At 42.8% G+C, this 17,997-nt stretch overlaps 1 protein-coding gene across 3 annotated transcripts in view; it reads left to right on the top strand.

The window, feature by feature from the left end:
* SLC23A2 (solute carrier family 23 member 2) overlaps positions 1–17,997 on the top strand; it is a 150,612-nt gene that overhangs the window by 46,043 nt on the left and 86,572 nt on the right. For all 3 annotated transcript variants that reach the window (XM_055544219.1, XM_055544216.1, XM_055544221.1), the window contains exon 2: positions 7,070–7,316. In XM_055544219.1, the coding sequence (XP_055400194.1) occupies positions 7,209–7,316 (108 nt within the window). In that variant the 5' untranslated portion in view covers positions 7,070–7,208. The remainder of the gene's footprint in view (positions 1–7,069; positions 7,317–17,997) is intronic.

Raw genomic sequence — 17,997 nt, 5'->3', positions numbered from 1 at the left:
TGTTTATACATGTGGCACACTTACACATACACAATGAGTTATTGCTGTACATACTGCTTTTTTCATTTTTTAAATTGCTTTTAATCCTTTTCATTCATTGCATCATTTAAGGAAATTGATATTGTTATATATTACTGAGGTCTACCCTCTTAATGAACTTTTAGATGGACAGTACATTATTGTTAGCTACAACAGATCTCTATAACTTACAGAGATCTTCATCTTGTATAATAAACTTTATATCTGCTGAAAAGCAGCGTCCTGCTTTCCCCTCCGCACCAGTTCCTGGCAACCACCATTCTACTCTCTGCTTCTGTGATTGACTGTTTCAGATACGTCATACAAGTGGAATTGTTCGGTATTTGTCCTGTGACTAGTTTATTAATATAATACTGTTTTTTTTTAAATACCAGTTTTTGTATATAACTTAGGGCACACATTTCCCCATGTCAGTCAGTATTTCTGTGCTATCTTTTTAATGGCTATAGTGGCATTCCTTTGTAGGATCATACCATGGTTTTGGGCTTCCGTGGTGGCACAGTGTAAAAGAATCTGCCTGCCAGTGGAGGAGATGCAACTGATCCCTGGGTCGGTAGGGAAGATCCCTTGGAGAAGGAAATGGCAACCCACTCCAGTATTCTCGCCTGGGAAATCCCAAGGACAGAGGAACTTGGAAAGCTACAGTCTGTAAAAGAGTCAGGCATGACTTAGCCACTAAATTGCAACAACAGTCTCTTGTATCACAGATGAATTTAATATTGGCTGTTGATTTCCTTTTCCAAGATTAAATAAAAGTATTAAGCAGGAATGATTGTTACATTATATGAAAGTGAAAGTCACTCAGTTGTGTCTGACATTTTGTGACTCCATGGACTGTAGCACACCAGGCTCCTCTGTCCACGGAATTCTCCAGGCGGGAACACTGGAGTGTGTAGCCATTCCCTTCTCCAGGGGATCTTCCTGACCCAGGAATCTAACCGAGGTCTTCTGTTATATTATATGATTTACCTTTATTATTAATTTTTAAGCATCATTTATTCTGCATATTTTGGGGCATGTTTAATACAGGTGCTAAGTTCAGCACTGGGGATAGTGCCTCTTGTTCTGTACTTGTCTGGCTGAGCAGGTAGACATTATCTTGCTGTGTCATAACCATCTTTATGGTTCCCAGATGCTATGATGAAATATGGTGATCAGAGGCCAGACTGATGGAGTTACCCCCTGCGGGAAATGGGTGAGATGAATGTGTTTGGAGGAACAGCATGTGCAAGGGCCGTAGGGCTAGGATCTGATGCCATCAAGGAATTAACTGAAAGATGGAAACCACAGCATAGCAGGATCAAGTTACATAGTAGGCGTCACAGTGGACCGGAAACCTCGTGAAGCAATTTGGATGTCCTTCTTTGGCTAATTAGGACACCATCAAACGGTATGGTAGTTTCTGTAGCATGGCCATTCCTGCTGCAGTAGAGCCATCAAGATGAAACAAACAGGAGGCTTTTGTGCTGTTGAGATGATGGTTTATGCAGTGGAAGTGCACATATTTGGGAGTTCTTGGTCTGAGGAGGGCAGGCTTAAGCTCTGGAGAAGGAGCTCTGCCATCCTGAAGCTTATGTCTTGTTTGTATAAACATTGTTAGGACAGGAATACTGATTTAAAGTTTGAGTTCTGCTGCTGCACTGCTTATAACTGGGTGTCCTTTGGCAAGTTACTTTTAATTTCTCCGAAGCTCAGTTTCCACTTTTATAGAGTTAGTGTGCCTGTCAAGTAGTAATTTTTGTTTATATAATGAGAGGTAAGAGATGTCTCTGGCACACATGGACACATCACTGGAAAACTACTGTCATTATTTTCATTTTCATTATTGATGAATCAGACCTTTTATCCCTCAGCCCTGTCTTTCCCCTTGTCTTGGGCTCAGGGGCAAGATAGCACTTGTTCAGTCGCTCAGTCGTATCCGACTCTTTGTGACCCCATGGACTGAAGCACGCCAGGCTTCCCTGCTCTTAACTGTCTCCTAGAGTTGGCTTAAGTTCATGTCCATTGAATGAGTGATGCAGTATGCAGACAGCACGGGCTTGCTTGTTCTCTTTGTTTTGCACAGAGTAGGAAGAAGGATCAATTAGGCACTGTGGGAGGACACTTTCCCTTTTCAGGTTTTTTGGCAGATTTTGCCTTCTGTTTTACCACAAATTCTAACATAGACCCTAAACGTCACTGTTTAAAATCTTTTGCTGCGTTTGCCTTTGGGCCTTGGCATTTCCCCACTTGAAAGTTCAACTGTACACATAAAAGACTCTCATCTCAGGTTAGTGCGTGGTTTCTGGCCTTGAGGCTGTCTTCATAAGTCTTGAGTACTTGGCTGTCGAGTGCTTTGTCATTTTGGGACTTTCAAGAATATATTTTTATTTTCAGTGGTCACCGTCTTCTCCTTGTCTTCCTCTTCTTCTTCCCTCCATTTGTCCATCTTGGACTTTGCAGCCCTCTGCCCCAAAACCTTTCTCAAACTTCCTGCCCTATACTTTCTTTGGCCCCAAAACCTTTTATGCTCACTTGGGTCTACGTCTTTAGGGCTTTCCAAAGGCTGATGTTCTGTAAGAGACAGGCAAAAAGGAGTGGATGGGTCCCCTCAGTATAGCTTGTGTTGTTGTTCAGTTGCCCAGTCGGGTCCCACTCTTTGCAACCCCATGGAGTGCAGCATGCCAGGCTTCCTTGTCCTTCACTATCTCAAACTCATGTCCACTGAGTTGATGATCCATACAACTATCTCATCCAATGTCGCCGCCTTCTCCCCTGCCCTCAGTCTTTCCCAGCATCAAGGTCTTTTTCAGTAAGTTGACTCTTAACATCAGAATGCCAAAGGATTAGAGCTTCAGCTTCAGCCCTTCCAATGAATATTCAGGGTTGTTTGCCTTTAGCATTGACTAGTTTGATCTCCCTGCTGTCCAAAGGACTCTCAAGAGTCTTCTCCAACACCATAGTTTGAAAGCATCAGTTCTTTGGTGCTCAGCCTTCTTATTGGTCCAGTTGTCACAGCCATACATGACTACTGGAAAAACCTTTGACTAGATGAATCTTTGTTAGCAAAGTGATGTCTCTGCTTTTTAATCCACTGCCTAGGTTTGTCATAGCTTCTCTTCCATGGAGCAAGTGTCTTTTAATTTCATGGCTGCAGACACCATCCACAGTGATTTTGGAGCCCAAGAAAATAAAGTCTGTCACTGTTTGCATTTTTCCCCTCTCTATTTGCCATGAAGTGATGGGGCTGGATGCCATGATCTTAATTTTTTGTATGTTGAGTTTTAAGTCAGCTTTTTCACTCTCCTCTTTCACCTTCATCAAGAGGCTCTTTAGTTCCTCTTTACTTTCTGCTGTTAGGGTGGTGTCATCTGGATATCTGAGGTTATTGATATTTCTCCCTGCAATCATGATTCCAGCTTATGCTTCATCCAGTCCAGCATTTCACATGATATACTCTGAATATGTTAAATAAGCAGGGTGACAATATACTGCCTCGATGTACTCCTTGAACCAACCTATTGTTCTATGTCCAAGTCTAATTGTTGCTTCTTGACCTGTATACAGGTTTCTGAGGAGGCAGGTAAGGCCGTCTGGTATCCCCATCTCTTTCCAGAGTTCCTTGTGATCCACACAAAGGCTTTAGTGTAGTCAGTGAAGCAGAAATAGATGTTTTTCTGGGATTCCCTTGTTTTTTCTATGATCAAGTGGATGTTGGTAATTTTATCTCTGGTTTCTCTACCTGTTTTAAATCTAGCTTGTGCATCTACACTTAAGGCTTCCCTGGTGGCTCAGTTGGTAAATAATCTGTTGCAATGCGGGTGACCTGGCTTTGATCCCGGGGTTGGGAAGATCCCCTGGAGAAGGAAATGGCAACCCAGTCCAGAATTCTTGCCTGGAGAATTCCATGGACAGAGGAGCCTGGTGGGCTACAGTCCATGGGGTCACAAAGAATCTGACACGACTGAGAGACTAACTTTACTTTTGTACATCTGGAAGTTCTTGATTCACATTCTGTTGAAGCCTAGCTTGAAGATTTTGAGCACTACCTCGCCTAGCATGTGAGGTAGGTACAATTGTGCAGTAGTTGTAACATTCTTTGGCCTTGTGCTTCTTTGGGATTGGAATGAAAACTGACCTTTTCAAGCCCTGTGGCCACTGCTGAGTTTTCCAAATATGCTGGTATACTGAGTACAGCACTTCAACAGCATCATCTTTAAATAGCTCAGCTGGAAATGCATAACCTCCACTAGCTTTGTTTATAGTAATGCTTCCTAAGGCCCACTTGACTACACACTCCAGGAAGCTTGTAAGGGTCAGTTAAACATTGGGTAGAGAAATGGAGTACAGAGTACTTGATGAAAAGTGGTCTTGTCCAGATGGAATTTTATCCCTCTCTGTTTCTTGTGACGAGGGCCAATGGGAAGGGTTGGCTCCTGCAATGGACGTATACATCTGAAACAAACATGAAGATAAAATTAACGTAGTAAAATAAATGTATTCTACATTAAAGTCCTATGTTTTAGCTAAAGTTTACATGGGTTTAGTTCAGTTCAGTTGTTCAGTCAGTTTGACTCTCTGACCCCATGGATTGCAGCACGCCAGGCTTCTCTGTCCATCACCAACTCATGGAGCTTGCTCAAACTCATGTCCATTGAATCGGTGATGCCATCCAACCATCTCATCCTCTGTCGTCTCCTTCTCCTCCTGCCTTCAGTCTTCCCCAGCAAGTAGAATAAATGTATTCTACATTAAAGTTCTTTCATTTCCCCTAACTTGGGTAAGTGTAGATTTGAAAGCTCTGCTGTCATGCAAATGGCAGTGGGGCTGGATGTAGAGCAAAGAGGTTATGGTCCCTCTGGATGTGACTCTGTGGCAAGTAGTCTTATAAAGACCCAACAGTTTTCACCATCCTCTTTGCTTGTCCTATCTTCTGGAAAACATAAGGTCTTGGCCATGGTAAAAATCGGTCAGGGTCTCTTCAGGCAGATTTTATTAATATATTTAGGTATGGTTGTTGTCACACTCTAAAAAAGAGTGTTCAAATCTTGGAAAGCTGATGGATGGCAGTTGCCAAATCACAATGTAGAAGACTGATGGATTTGGTTACATAAAAATAAAAACAATTCTAAAAGATCATTCACAGAATTTGCGAGCAAGCAAAACCCTGGACTAAGATATTTGCATCAAATATAACAAAAAAGTATTATCTATCCTATGCCTTCTACAGAATGTTTAGCAGCACACCTGGCCTCCAATTATTAGATACTAGTAGCTATCTTCCCGGAGAAGGCAATGGCATCCCACTCCAGTCCTCTTGCCTGGAAAATCCCATGGACAGAGGAGCCTGGTAGGCTGCAGTCCATGGGGTCGCTAAGAGTCGGACACGACTGAGAGACTTCACTTTCACTTTTCACTTTCATGCATTGGAGAAGGAAATGGCAACCCACTCCAGTGTTCCTGCCTGGAGAATCCCAGGGACAGAGGAGCTGCTGTCTGTGGGGTCGCACAGAGTCGGACACGACTGAAGCAACTTAGCAGCTTAGCAGCAGCAGCAGCAGCAGCTGCCTCCCAGTTGTGATGACCAAAGCGTCTTCAGACATTGCCAAATATCCCCTGGAGGAAAAAAAAAAATCACTCCTCACTGAGAGCCACTGCTTTAAAGAGTCATGGATGAGATGTGAACAGCAGAATGTGGATGAACAGTTAAACCGAAAGAGCCACCTCAAAAATTTTTGTGTTTGTGTACCTAGCTCTATCCCATTGAGGCAACTTGACATTCTGGCAGCAATTTCTATTATTTTTCCTTTTTGCCCTTTAACTGTTGAATTCTCCAATTTTGTGTTTTCTTGTTTATATTTCTGTTTTTCTCCAGCCTATCTAAAGTATTTGTTGATTGAGGTGTCTTAAGAAAATTTCCTAAACAGAAGGTTTTCTACTTGTCTTTCCAAACTTCTTGTAGGGCTGCCTTCTCATTTGCAGGACAATTTGTCTGGCTTATTCATTCTCTGTGGGAAATTAATTGATGCTAAATCTGACATTGTTCTAACCTGAGAGCCAGTGAAGGTTTCCTGTCCCTTCTCCCCTCTACCTGCATGCGGTATTTTTTTTTCTATCTTAGGGAATTCCCTGGTGGTCCTGTGGCTAAGACTCCACACTTTCACTGCTGAAGGTGCAGGTTCAGTCGCTGGTTGGGGAGCTAAGATCCATTCAATCCTAGTAAGTTGGCTGTGGCTGAGCTGTCTAGTATGATCACTGCTAGCCAAACTTAAATTTGATACAAATAAAGGTTCAGTTTCTGTATCTGCACTAGTTACATTTTTTAAATAATTTTATTTATTTATTTATGGTTGCGCTATATCTTTGTTGCTGTGGGCTTTTCTCTAGTTACTGCAAGTGGGGGCTGCTCTAGTTGCTGTGTGGGGGCTTCTCGTTGTGCCGCTTGTCTTGTTGTGGAGCACAGGCTCCAGGGTGCACAGGCTGCAGCAGTTGTAGCTCCCAGGCTCTAGAGCACAGGCTCAGTAATTGTGGCACAGTCTTAGTTGCCTCGCGGCGTGTGGAATCTTCCCGGACCAGGGATCACACCCGTGTCTCCTGCATTAACAGCTGGGTTCTTTACCACTGAGCCCCCAGGGAAGACTTGTGCTTGTCACATTTTAAGTGCTTAGTATCCTGTGACTAGTGACGAATGTATTGGACAAGACAGATGTAGGATATTTCCATCATTGTAGAAAGGTTCTGTTGGATAGTGCTGGACTAAAAGATACATACTGTAATGCATGTCAAAGAAATGCCTCTTCTATTTTTTTCCTCCCTAGTATTCTGATATTTTTGATAGTCAATTTTGGTGGTCCCCCTCTCCAGAGGGTGGTTCAGAATCTGAATGACTATAAATGAAAGTGGATGAGGACTTGAAAAGTGATTAAGTAATGAGTTTTTTTAATGTTTGGATATAATTGTACTCTGACTTTCCTGTGCAGGAAATACAATGTCTGTGTGTCTTATGTTGTTTGTATGCTTGACATGATTTGGCTGCTTTCTCTTTTTCTAGGTGCTTAGAAATGGCATTTGTGGGGCTCATCTCTGCCTGAGAATCAGCACTGGAAGAGCTGACTCTGATCCTGGGCTCCTTGTATTGACAAGCCTTAACTTCCAACCGCTTCAGTCCCCAAGCTACTCTTTTTCTCTTAATGATGGGTATTGGTAAGAACACTACGTCCAAATCCATGGAGGCTGGAAGTTCAGCTGAAGGCAAATATGAAGATGAAGCGAAGCACCCGTCTTTCTTTACTCTTCCGGTAACAGCATTCCCTGTCTTCCTTTCTTCTTAAGTCACTCTAAAGTAGTTTCTGCATTGAATAGGATTAACATTAATATTTCTGTTCTCAGTGAAAGTTAAGGCAATTGAAGAGCAAATGCTTTTCACACAAGATAGTCTTTGGGAACCTGTTGTCTGACAGTGGTTTTAGCCTGCTCTCTGCCTAGAGTCAGGGCTTTCCTGGTGGCTCAGAGGGTAAAGCGTCTGCCTGTAATGCGGGAGACCTGGGTTTGATCCCTGGGTTGAGAAGATCCCCTGGAGAAGGAAATGGCAACCCACTCCAGTATTCTTGCCTGGAGAATCCCATGGACAGAGAAGCCTGGTAGTCTGCAGTCCATGGGGTCGCAGAGTCGGACTTGACTGAGCGACTTCACTCACTCACTGCCTAGAGTCACCTGCTGGGATTAACTCCAAGAAGGAAGCATGCGTAAAACTGGCCCAGTGTTCACTGTGCACTAGAGGGTGTTGAAGGCTTAATTTTATCTCCAAAAATGTGTTTTTATGAAATAATCTGTGACACAACTTCAGACTTGTATTTCAAGGTGGGAGGATGAATGAGTGCATTCATTGTTTGGAACCCAAATGTCCATGACTTGTATTATGGTAATAGCATCCAAGATAGAGATATTTTACCTGGATAAATGATATCAGATAAGTCAGATAAGGTTGATGACACACATTCATTATATTCAGTGCTAATATTTTTTTTCAGATGTAGGATTATGACTTGATGTGTGTAAAGATACCTAAAGTGTTGGTTTAAAAAAGAAAAAAGCTCTTTAGAGGGATCTTGCCTCAGGTTTTTTTCCCCTTTGTATTAGAAATGGTAATATCAAGAATACCATTCTAGGATTCTTTAAAACAGGGTCCTGGAATTTGCCTTGCTGCAAATACCCAGTAAGAAAGATATGAACACAGCATCTTTAAGTACATTGGTTGACCAAATCTACAGTTATATTTTGATTTTTACTCTGTGAAATCAGGGAGATTTTCCACTGATTTTGTAAGTGGTGTTACTTGTTTTCTTTCTTCAAAGTAAAATTTCTGTTATACTGAAGGCTTATCTAGAGCAACAGAGAAATCAGGTTTCCAGGTTTAAACTAGAGCATCTTTGAAAAATGAAAAGGAAAGTTCATGCCTGGGTTTTGACTTGTCTCTCCTGCACCATTTGCTCAGCAGACCATTTACCCTGCCCTATTCTATTTGAGAGACAAAAACTTTAGTTCCCTTGAGTCTGCTTTGTCATTATGGTTTAGGGATTTAGGCTTATTTTAGCATTCAGATTGTGATAGTGCACAATTAGCAGTTAAATTCACCAATATATGTTATCATTTTTCATATTCACTGTTGTTTTTTGTGTCCCTCTTCTCTGTTCACTTGTCTTTTAAACCATACCAAGGGTCTATGAATGGCCACTGTCTTTGTGTGTTTGCACTTCTGAAAACAACTGTATTTTGCTCTGAACCCTTGAACGGACTTCTCTTAACTGTACAGTACAGCCTCCCATTCCATCTCCATTTTTCTTTAACTGCTTCCTTATGATTTGTAAGTCTTTTTCTAGTGCTTCCTTCTGGCTGGATTCCCCAGTGTTATTTTTCAGTTTATTAATTCTTTGTGTACAGTTGTGTATTTATGTTGAACTTTTATTGCCATGATTGTATTTCTTATTTCTAAAGTTACTATTCAGTTTATATCTGCCTATTTTTGGTTCTTAATTTCTTATATGTATGTGTTTTTAAATGTTTGTGCATTTTAAAATGTACAAATGACCCTAATGTACTATTTTTCTCATTGTTCTATTATACTTTCATCTGGTGTGAAATCCTCTTGTTTCTTTTGATATTTTCTTCTCTCTCCCTGCCACTCCCTGCTTCTCTCTCTCTAGTTTTGCCTGTTCTTTTCCTGGATCCAGTCCAGAACCTGGTCTTACAGTGGGAGGTCTTCCCGTCTTCCCCCGGTGGTGCAGACCATAGCATGAAGGAATGAGGAGACCTGCTGGCCCTTGTGCACTGCCTGGTTCTTGCCCTCCTCTTATGCAGGGACCCCTGAGCCCCTGTTTCCCCATGGAAGTTGCCTGACTAAGGGCTTCTGGGCCCAGAGCTTCTTGGGTCCCAACATCCACCCATTCATTGTTTTATGTTTCTTGTATTCTAAAAGACTTGTCAGTTTCTAGCCTTGCCTGTTTGGAGGTTTTCCAAATGCCATTGTTTTTTTAGGGGTGCGGTTGGGAAGGAGTATTCCTCAAAGCCTTAATTTCCAGATTCATTTTCACCAGGAGTACAACAAGAACATGGGAGCTGGGAATATGGATATACTGTGTAGTTGGACTTAAAAATAATGTGAATATAAAGTTAATTTAACACTCGAGCAGTTTCATTTAGAGATGTTATGGAATTTTTACTTTATTCTTTGGCTATAAAAGTTAAGCATTAAAAAGGGAGAAGAAATAGAGTAATAGAGTTGAAATCAATGGGATTGAGCTACTGGGAGGGATGTGACATATCAAGGGGAGAAGCTGTAAAAATCAGCACATGAGCCACCAGGATGACTTAGAACAGGGATGCCAAGAAGTGTGTTAACATGGGCTCCCTCAGAGCTTATAAGAAAATAGAATATGAAATAAAAGAAGGAAAACAGATGAAAACAAAAGCTTATCCAAAAATGTTCATGAAGAAATAGTTCATGTGTTGGAATTTGAGCTTGTAGAAAGTTTTGTTAGAAAATATTTTGTAATATAATAAAAAGAGGAACAGTATGCTGCCTTTATTTAATCACTAGTTAAATTACTTAACCTAAGAAAACTGAAAAAATAAGGTAGAAGACCATTTGAAAATATTTGTTATTTTTATTTATTGGCTGTGCTGGTTCTTGCTGTGCGTGGGGGATCAAGCCTGGCTCTTGCATTGAGCATGTGGAGTCTTAGCCGGTGGAGCATCCTAGTGGGATTTTGAATCTCATTTTGAATGACTTCTTGTTGATAGGGCAGAGGTAGGGGGTTAGGCTGGAGCTGGTCCCTTTTTGATACCCAGTTGGTAGATTATTTTGGTCACTGCCTCTCTGCTCTTAGGACATGCATCTGTCTCTCCTTCCTCATTCAGGGACCACAGGGTCTGCACACTAATTTCATAGAATCTGATAGTCTTAGAGTTGAAAGTGGCTTTAGAACTTTCGTAGTGGTTCTGTGGGAAGGTGAAATGTAGGGCTTTGCCCAAAGCATCTAGCTAACGTGATGTGTTAAGTTTATCAGTTGGATCACACAGGCTCTTGTCCCCAAGGAGTTCACAGCCAGGTGAGCAAGACAGGGGCTGCACATGCATTGATCATCTGAGTTTCACTGATGTTCCTGGGGATAGTCTTCAAAATAAAGAGTTGGGAGTGGTGGTGATTTAACTGCTATAGTTGATGTTCCAGTGGGAGCTGTGGTGAAAAGTGATACTCAGTTTTGTTTCTTACAGCTATTTGTCAGTGTTAGCATCTGACTGACTTTGTGGTTCTGGTTGTGGTTTTGTTTTCTTTTCCCTATAATGTGGCCCCTCGGCACATTTGAGAAATGGTGTTTTGGATTAGAAGGTTAGTCCTCCTAAGAGAATCTCTAAGCCAGTTTCAAATATAGGTGATTTTTTTTTCTTCTGACTATATTCTCTCATGGAAAATGTGATTGCATTAGAAAAAGACAGGTGTGGGTAAAGGCAGGGGATGTTGAGGTGGGGAGAGGACCCTTGGCTATGTTGGTCCCTGGATGCAGTGGCAGCTGAAATGGACCCTGAAGTGAAAGGAGGCAGGGTCAGAACATGTCAGGATAGTGCAGGGGAAGGGAGCAATCTGAGGCAAGTCAGGGGTAGAAGAATAAAGCTGTGGAAGATGGTGTCAGAACAGTAGGCTGGAAGCTGAGATTCCAGGTAGTTCCTGAATGATTGGCTAAAAAGTTTAGAAGTTTATAGTCTATCAGTAAAAAGCTCTCCAAGAGTTTTGACCAGGGGAATAACCTAAAAGGTTGCGCTTTAGAACACACTGGAGTTGGGCACAATTAGACAAAGAGAAGTGTCATTTTAGTCAATGCTGGCTGCTGTAACAATTTACCATAGACTGGGTGACTTAAGGGTTTTCCTCGTGGCTCAGACAGTAAAGAATCCTCCTGCAATGCAGGAAGCCTGGGTTCGATCCCTGGGTCAGGAAGATCCTCTGGAGAAGGAAATGGCTACCCACTCCAGTATTCTTACCTGAAGAATTCCATGGACAGAGAGGAGCCTGGTGGGCTACAGTCCATGGGGTCTTAAAGAGTCAGATACAACTGAGTGACTAACACTTCCACAGACATTTCTTTCTTGTAGTTTTGTTGGAGTCAGGGAAGAACAAGATCAAGGTACTAGCAGATTTGATTCTTGTTGGGGACTCTTCTTGGCTTGCAGATAGCTGCCCTCTCACAGGATCCTGACAAGACTGAGAGAAAAAGCTCTGGTGTCTCTTCTTAAAAGAATACTAAGCCTGTTATGGGGGTTCTACCCTTAAGACCTTATCTAAATTGAGTTACCTTTCAAAGGCCCTACCTTCTAATCATCTTGGGAGTTAAGGCTTCAACATAATGAATTTTGGGGGGACAAAACATTCAGTCCATAACAGATATCTGTTGCAGTTCTCATTTAGCAAGTATTTATTGAACACATTCTGTATTAGAGATGGCCCATATCTATGCATAAAACCTTCCAATTTACTTTTTGCCCTCAAGTAGTGGGTGAGCTGGAGAAGGCAATGGCACCCCATTCCAGTGTTCTTGCCTGGAAAATCCCATGGACGGAGGAGCCTGGTAGGCTGCAGTCTATGGGGTCGCTCAGAGTCGGACAGGACTGAGCGACTTCACTTGCACTTTTCACTTTCATGCATTGGAGAAGGAAATGGCAACCCACTCCAGTATTCTTGCCTGGAGAATCCCAGGGACGGGGGAGCCTGGTGGGCTGCCGTCTCAGGGGTCGCACAGAGTCGGACACGACTGAAGCAACTTAGCAGCAGCAGCAGCAGCAGTGGGTGAGCAGAAGCAGTAAGTGGACAGTTCCAGCACAGTAGAGTGAGCGTTGCAGTAGGAATTCCTGGAGCATACAATTGGGCTGACTAGAAGGGCCCTGTGGAGAAGGCAATGGCACCCTACTCCAGTACTCTATCCTGGAAAATCCCATGGACGGAGGAGCCTGGTAGTCTGCAGTCTATGGGGTCGCTCAGAGTTGGACACGACTGAGCGACTTCCCTTGCACTTTTCACTTTCATGCACTGGAGAAGGAAATGGCAGCCCACTCCAGTGTTCTTGCCTGGAGACTCCCAGGGACGGTGGAGCCTGGTGGGCTGCCGTCTATGGGGTCGCACAGAGTTGGACACGACTGAAGCGACTTAGCAGCAGAAGGGCCCTGGACTCGTTTGGCGAAAACTGGTTGGGGTAAAGACAGGTTAGGACAGGAAGAGTCAGGGAGGCTTCAGAGATACCAAAGTCTTAAGTGTGGGTAAATGCAGCAGAAATGGAGATGAGGCTGATAGAAGAGATGCTGAGGAGATTTTGAGAGCTGAGAGAGAGGAGAAAGTTAAGGGCGACATTTAGATTTATATAAAGGGAACCTGGTTGTGTGATGGTACCTTTGCAGAAAAGAAGGAGTACAGGGAAAAGCATAGGTTTGGAGGATGGGGGAAGATAGAAGATAATGGATTGCATTTGAGAAACTGTGGATTTGAGATGCTGATGAAATTCCTGCAGACACTGGGGCCGTGGAACTTGAAGCACAGAGAAGCAGGAGTGTAATAATAATAATAAATTCTCTTAAACACATGGGGCTAAGGTGGCTGCCGGCTGAATCCAAAGAGAGCTGGCATGGGAAGAAAGGAGAGTTGAGAATCTCGCTGTTGGAGATGCCTGCCTGTGGGCATCTTAGAGCACTGGGACAAGGACATCACTGCCTGCCAGGGCCTTACTTCATCTTGGCTTTCCAAAATGTAAACATTGAAAAGTAACCAATAGGGCAGCTCTGTATTTGTTTTTTTCTCTAGATCTGTGCCACCTCTAGATTCTCTAGCTCTTGTGCTACTAGCACAGTAGCTGCTAGCCATATCTGGCAATTTAAATGCAAATTAATTAAAATGAGATAAAATATAAGTCCAGTCTCTCAGTTGGACTAGTCAACTTTTTTTTTTTTAATTTGCTAGCTGATCAAGCCCTTCCTAGACTCTAAAATTCAGGCTCTTATTTCCTTGTTTGCTTTGGAGTTAGAAGTTGGGGCTCAGGCTGGCTAAGACATCTAGAGGCCAGTGTGCTGGAGTGCAGGGAGGTGGGACAGTGGGAACAAAGCTGGCTGTTACTCAGAACCAGGTTTGGTGATGGTCTCAGGAGTGGGTTGCTGGGGATACAGGTGTTCAAGATCTCGGGGCATCCTATGTTAGATAATTGTTTCCTCAAATGTTACAAGTGCTGATTTTTTCAAAAACAGTTCCTATGGAAGGAAATAAATGAAAATTTATTTTATTTTATTCTTAAAATAAAACAAAGACTCATGACAATAATGAGAGAAAGAATAAGCCATACATAGAGGAAGAATAATGAATAAATCACATTAAAATCAAGAGACATGCAAAGCCCCAAGGTTCATAGAAATTAGGTCATATGTTCAGTTCAGTTCAGTCGCTCAGTCGTGTCCAACTCTTTGCGACCCCATGAATCACAGCACTCCAGGCCTCCCTGTCCATCACCAACTCCCGGAGTTCACTCAGACTCATGTCCATCGAGTCAGTAATGCCATCCAGCCGTCTCATACGCTGTCATCCCCTTCTCCTGCCCCCAATGCCTCCTAGCCAATAAGTCAACTCTTCGCATCAGGTGGCCAAAGTATTGGAGTTTCAGCTTCACCATCAGTCCTTCCAATGAACACCCAGGACTGATCTCCTTTAGGGTGGACTGGTTGGATCTCCCTGTGGTCCGAGGGACTCTCAAGAGTCTCTCCAACACCACAGTTCAAAAGCATCAATTCTTCGGCGCTCAGCTTTCTTCCCAGTCCAACTCTCACGTCCATACATGACCACTGGAAAAACCATAGCATTGACTAGATGGACCTTTGTTGGCAAAGTAATATCTTTGCTATGTTCAGAGTTGATATTAAATAGGAGAAAGATAGTAAAAGAGCTTCTCTATATCCCAGGGAAATCTTGATAGGCAAGTTTGTGTGCTTTTAGAGGCAGGATGCGGCACTCAATATGCCAGCAAATTTGGAAAACTCAGCAGTGGCCACAGGACTGGAAAAGGTCAGTTTTCATTCAAATCCCAAAGAAAGGCAATGACAAAGAATGCTCAAACTTCTGCAAAATTGCACTCATCTCACACGCTAGTAAAGTAATGCTTAAAATTCTCTAAGCCAGGCTTCAGTAATACGTGAACCATGAACTTCCTGATGTTCAAGCTGGTTTTAGAAAAGGCAGAGGAACAAGAGATCAAATTGCCAACATACGCTGGATCATGGAAAAAGCAAGAGAGTTCCAGAAAAACATCTATTTCTGTTTTATTGACTGTGCCAAAGCCTTTGACTGTGTGGATCACAAGGAACTGTGGAAAATTCTGAAAGAGTTGGAAATACCAGATCACCTGACCTGCCTCTTGAGAAACCTGTATGCAGGTCAGGAACCTGTATGCAACAGTTAGAACTGAACATGGAACAACAGACTGGCTCCAAATAGGAAAAGGAGTACTTCAAGGCTGTATATTGTCACCCTGCTTATTTAACTTCTATGCAGAGTACATCATGAGAAATGCTGGGCTAGAAGAAGCACAAGCTGGAATCAAGATTGCCTGGAGAAATACAAATAACCTCAGATGTGCAGATGACACCACCCTTATGGTCGAAAGTGAAGAAGAACTAAAGAGCCTCTTGATGAAAGTAAAAGAGGAGAGTGAAAAAGTTGGCTTAAAGCTCAACATTCAGAAAACGAAGATCATGGCATCCAGTCCCATCACTTCATGGGAAATAGATGGAGAAACAATGTCAGACTTTATTTTTTTGGGCTCTAAAATCACTGCAGATGGTGATTGCAGCCATGAAATTAAAAGATGCTTACTGCTTGGAAGGAAAGTTATGACCAACCTAGACAACATATTAAAAAGCAGAGACATTACTTTGCCAACAAAGGTCCATCTAGTCAAGGCTATGGTTTTTCCAGTAGTCATGTATAGATGTGAGAGTTGGACTGTGAAGAAAGCTGAGCGCTGAAGAATTGATGCTTTTGAACCGTGGTGTTGGAGAAGACTCTTGAGAGTCCCTTGGACTGCAAGGAGATCCAACCAGTCCACCCTAAAGGAGATTAGTCCTGGGTGTTCATTGGCAGGACTGATCCTGAAGCCGAAACTCTAATACTTTGGCCACCTGATGCGAAGAGCTGACTTTTGGACAAGACCCTGATGCTGGGAAAGATTGAGGGCAGGAGGATAAGGGGACGACAGAGGATGAGATGGTTGGATAGTATCACTGACTCAATGGAAATGGGTTGGGTGGACTCTGGGAGTTGGTGATCTACAGGGAGGCCGGCATGCTGCGATTCATGGAATTGCAAAGAGTCAGACATGACTGAGCGACTGAACTGAACTCAACTGAGGAAGTGTGTAAGGAATGAATGCAGACCAGCACGAAATCAGAACCAGAAACAAACAGAAGTCTTAAAGAACTGCCATATCCTAAAGACACAGGCCAGGAAGCACAGCCAGGAAGAGGTTTACTCTGCAGTTCCCCTGTGTTGGTAGCTCCTATATCTTCTGAACCTGGAAGGACATCCAAGGAAAACTAAGTAAATAGGTTGAACTTAACTGTTGGCATAGAGTGGTGATACAGTCTAGTGTTTCCACTGAGCCTTAAGTTTTTGTTTTTTCTCCTTCTAACAGGCTCTGTGAGAATATTTGAAAACTTGGCACCTCTCTTGGGTGCCAAGAATAGATCATTCAATCTGGAGATATTAAGGGGATGGTCTGAGGAGTAGCTTTATTAGGTTCAATTTTATCAAAGAATAGGAAAAATATTCATCAGTGTTCATACAAATCTGTTATTTCAGATTTCCTTGGTATATTTTCTTTAGAGCCATATAATGTTAAGAACCCATGATCCCTAACTTGGTAGGTACCACGCAAACCTTATAACAAGCTACTTACAGCCCAGTTGGGGTGTGAGATATTAGGGAAAAAAAAAAAAGTATGTGTGTGTGTATATATATGTATATATATGTGTGTGTGTGTGTATGTGTGTGTGTGTGTATATATATATATATGTCTTTGCCTCTGGCTCCTGGCACAGAGCTCCGGAACCCCTTGTAATTTCCTAAGTGAGAAGTACACTAGGAGCATCATGTTTTAATGAGGTGACTCTGGGTGGGCTTCTGGATGGCTCCTGGTTGGAGTCTGGTCACCAAAAGACCAAGCCATGATTTGAAGCTTGGAAATTTCAGCCTCATACCTCATCCTCTGGAGAGAGAAGAGTTGCTGGAAATGGAGTTAATGATTGATTATGTGTACTTGAGAGAGTCTCCATACAATCCAGTAGCGGAGAACTTGGAGAATTCCCAGGTTGGTGAAAATGTTCGCACCAATAGGATGATTCACCCTGGTTCCACAGGGACTGATGCTCCTGTCTAGACCTTGCTCTCTGTATCTCTTTATCTGGCTGTTTTCCTGTATCCTTTATTATATCCTTTAATAAACTGGCAGACATAAAGTTTCCCTGAGTTCTGTGACCTCTAGCAAATTAATCAGACCTGAGGAGGGGGTTGTGGGAACCTCCATTTTGTAGATAAATTGGGCAAAAGTTGTGGGAAAGGCTTGGATTACTACTTGGGATTGACGTCAAAAGTAGCAGGGGGAGCAGTCATGTGGGACTGAGCCCTTAACACTCTCTAGGTAGACTGTCAGAGTTGAGTTAAATTGCAGAACCTCTAGCTGATTTCACAGAGAATTCCTTGCTGTGGAGAAAAATCCTCTCCCATTTGGTGGCAGGAGTGTCAGAGTGAAGTATTCTGTATGAGCAGTAAAGGAGACAGGAAAGATGGGAGTAGGTAGACCAAACTGGATTTTTCTAATATAGTGGGAGATACAGCAAGTCAGCAAACAAACCATAAGTATTAGGGTTTGAATTCAGTAAGGGTGCTGTGGGAGTGCCCATGAGGAACCCCTGCCCAACCACACAGGAGATGACATGAGTCCTGAGAAATGTCTGGGTGTAGCAGGTCCAGAGGAGGGAGAACAAGGATCTTTTGACTGAGGGAATAGTGGCAACCATCTCCTGCTCAGGGTACAGGTTCATTGTAAACAATACGGTAGAGTTGGGTTGGGCAGTAGGGGTGCTCATGAACGGTTGTAGCAGAATCAGTTGCACTCAAGTTTTAGGGTAGAGAATTCCTGCTGTGGGCACGAGGAGGTCTGGAGATTGGAAGGAGAGCTAGGGTTTAAAACAGTTCAGGTGGGACTGATTATGACTTGACCTGGGAGAGCAGAAAGGAAAGGAATTCTTTCCTTCCCAGATGCTTCATATGAGGCTCTGGGAACACAGATTCCTCCCCCTGTGAAATTGATCTCCAAGTGGTGAGAGAAGACAGATGATAAATAAGCAGAAGCATCATGTGGCAGCTGGTGACAAGTTCTGTGATGAAAATAAATCAAG

This window comes from Bubalus kerabau, chromosome 13, assembly GCF_029407905.1.
Source record: "Bubalus kerabau isolate K-KA32 ecotype Philippines breed swamp buffalo chromosome 13, PCC_UOA_SB_1v2, whole genome shotgun sequence".
NCBI lineage: Eukaryota > Metazoa > Chordata > Mammalia > Artiodactyla > Bovidae > Bubalus > Bubalus kerabau.
The sequence above is the reverse complement of the archived record's forward strand: the minus strand, read 5'-3'. Positions and strand labels throughout refer to the sequence as shown.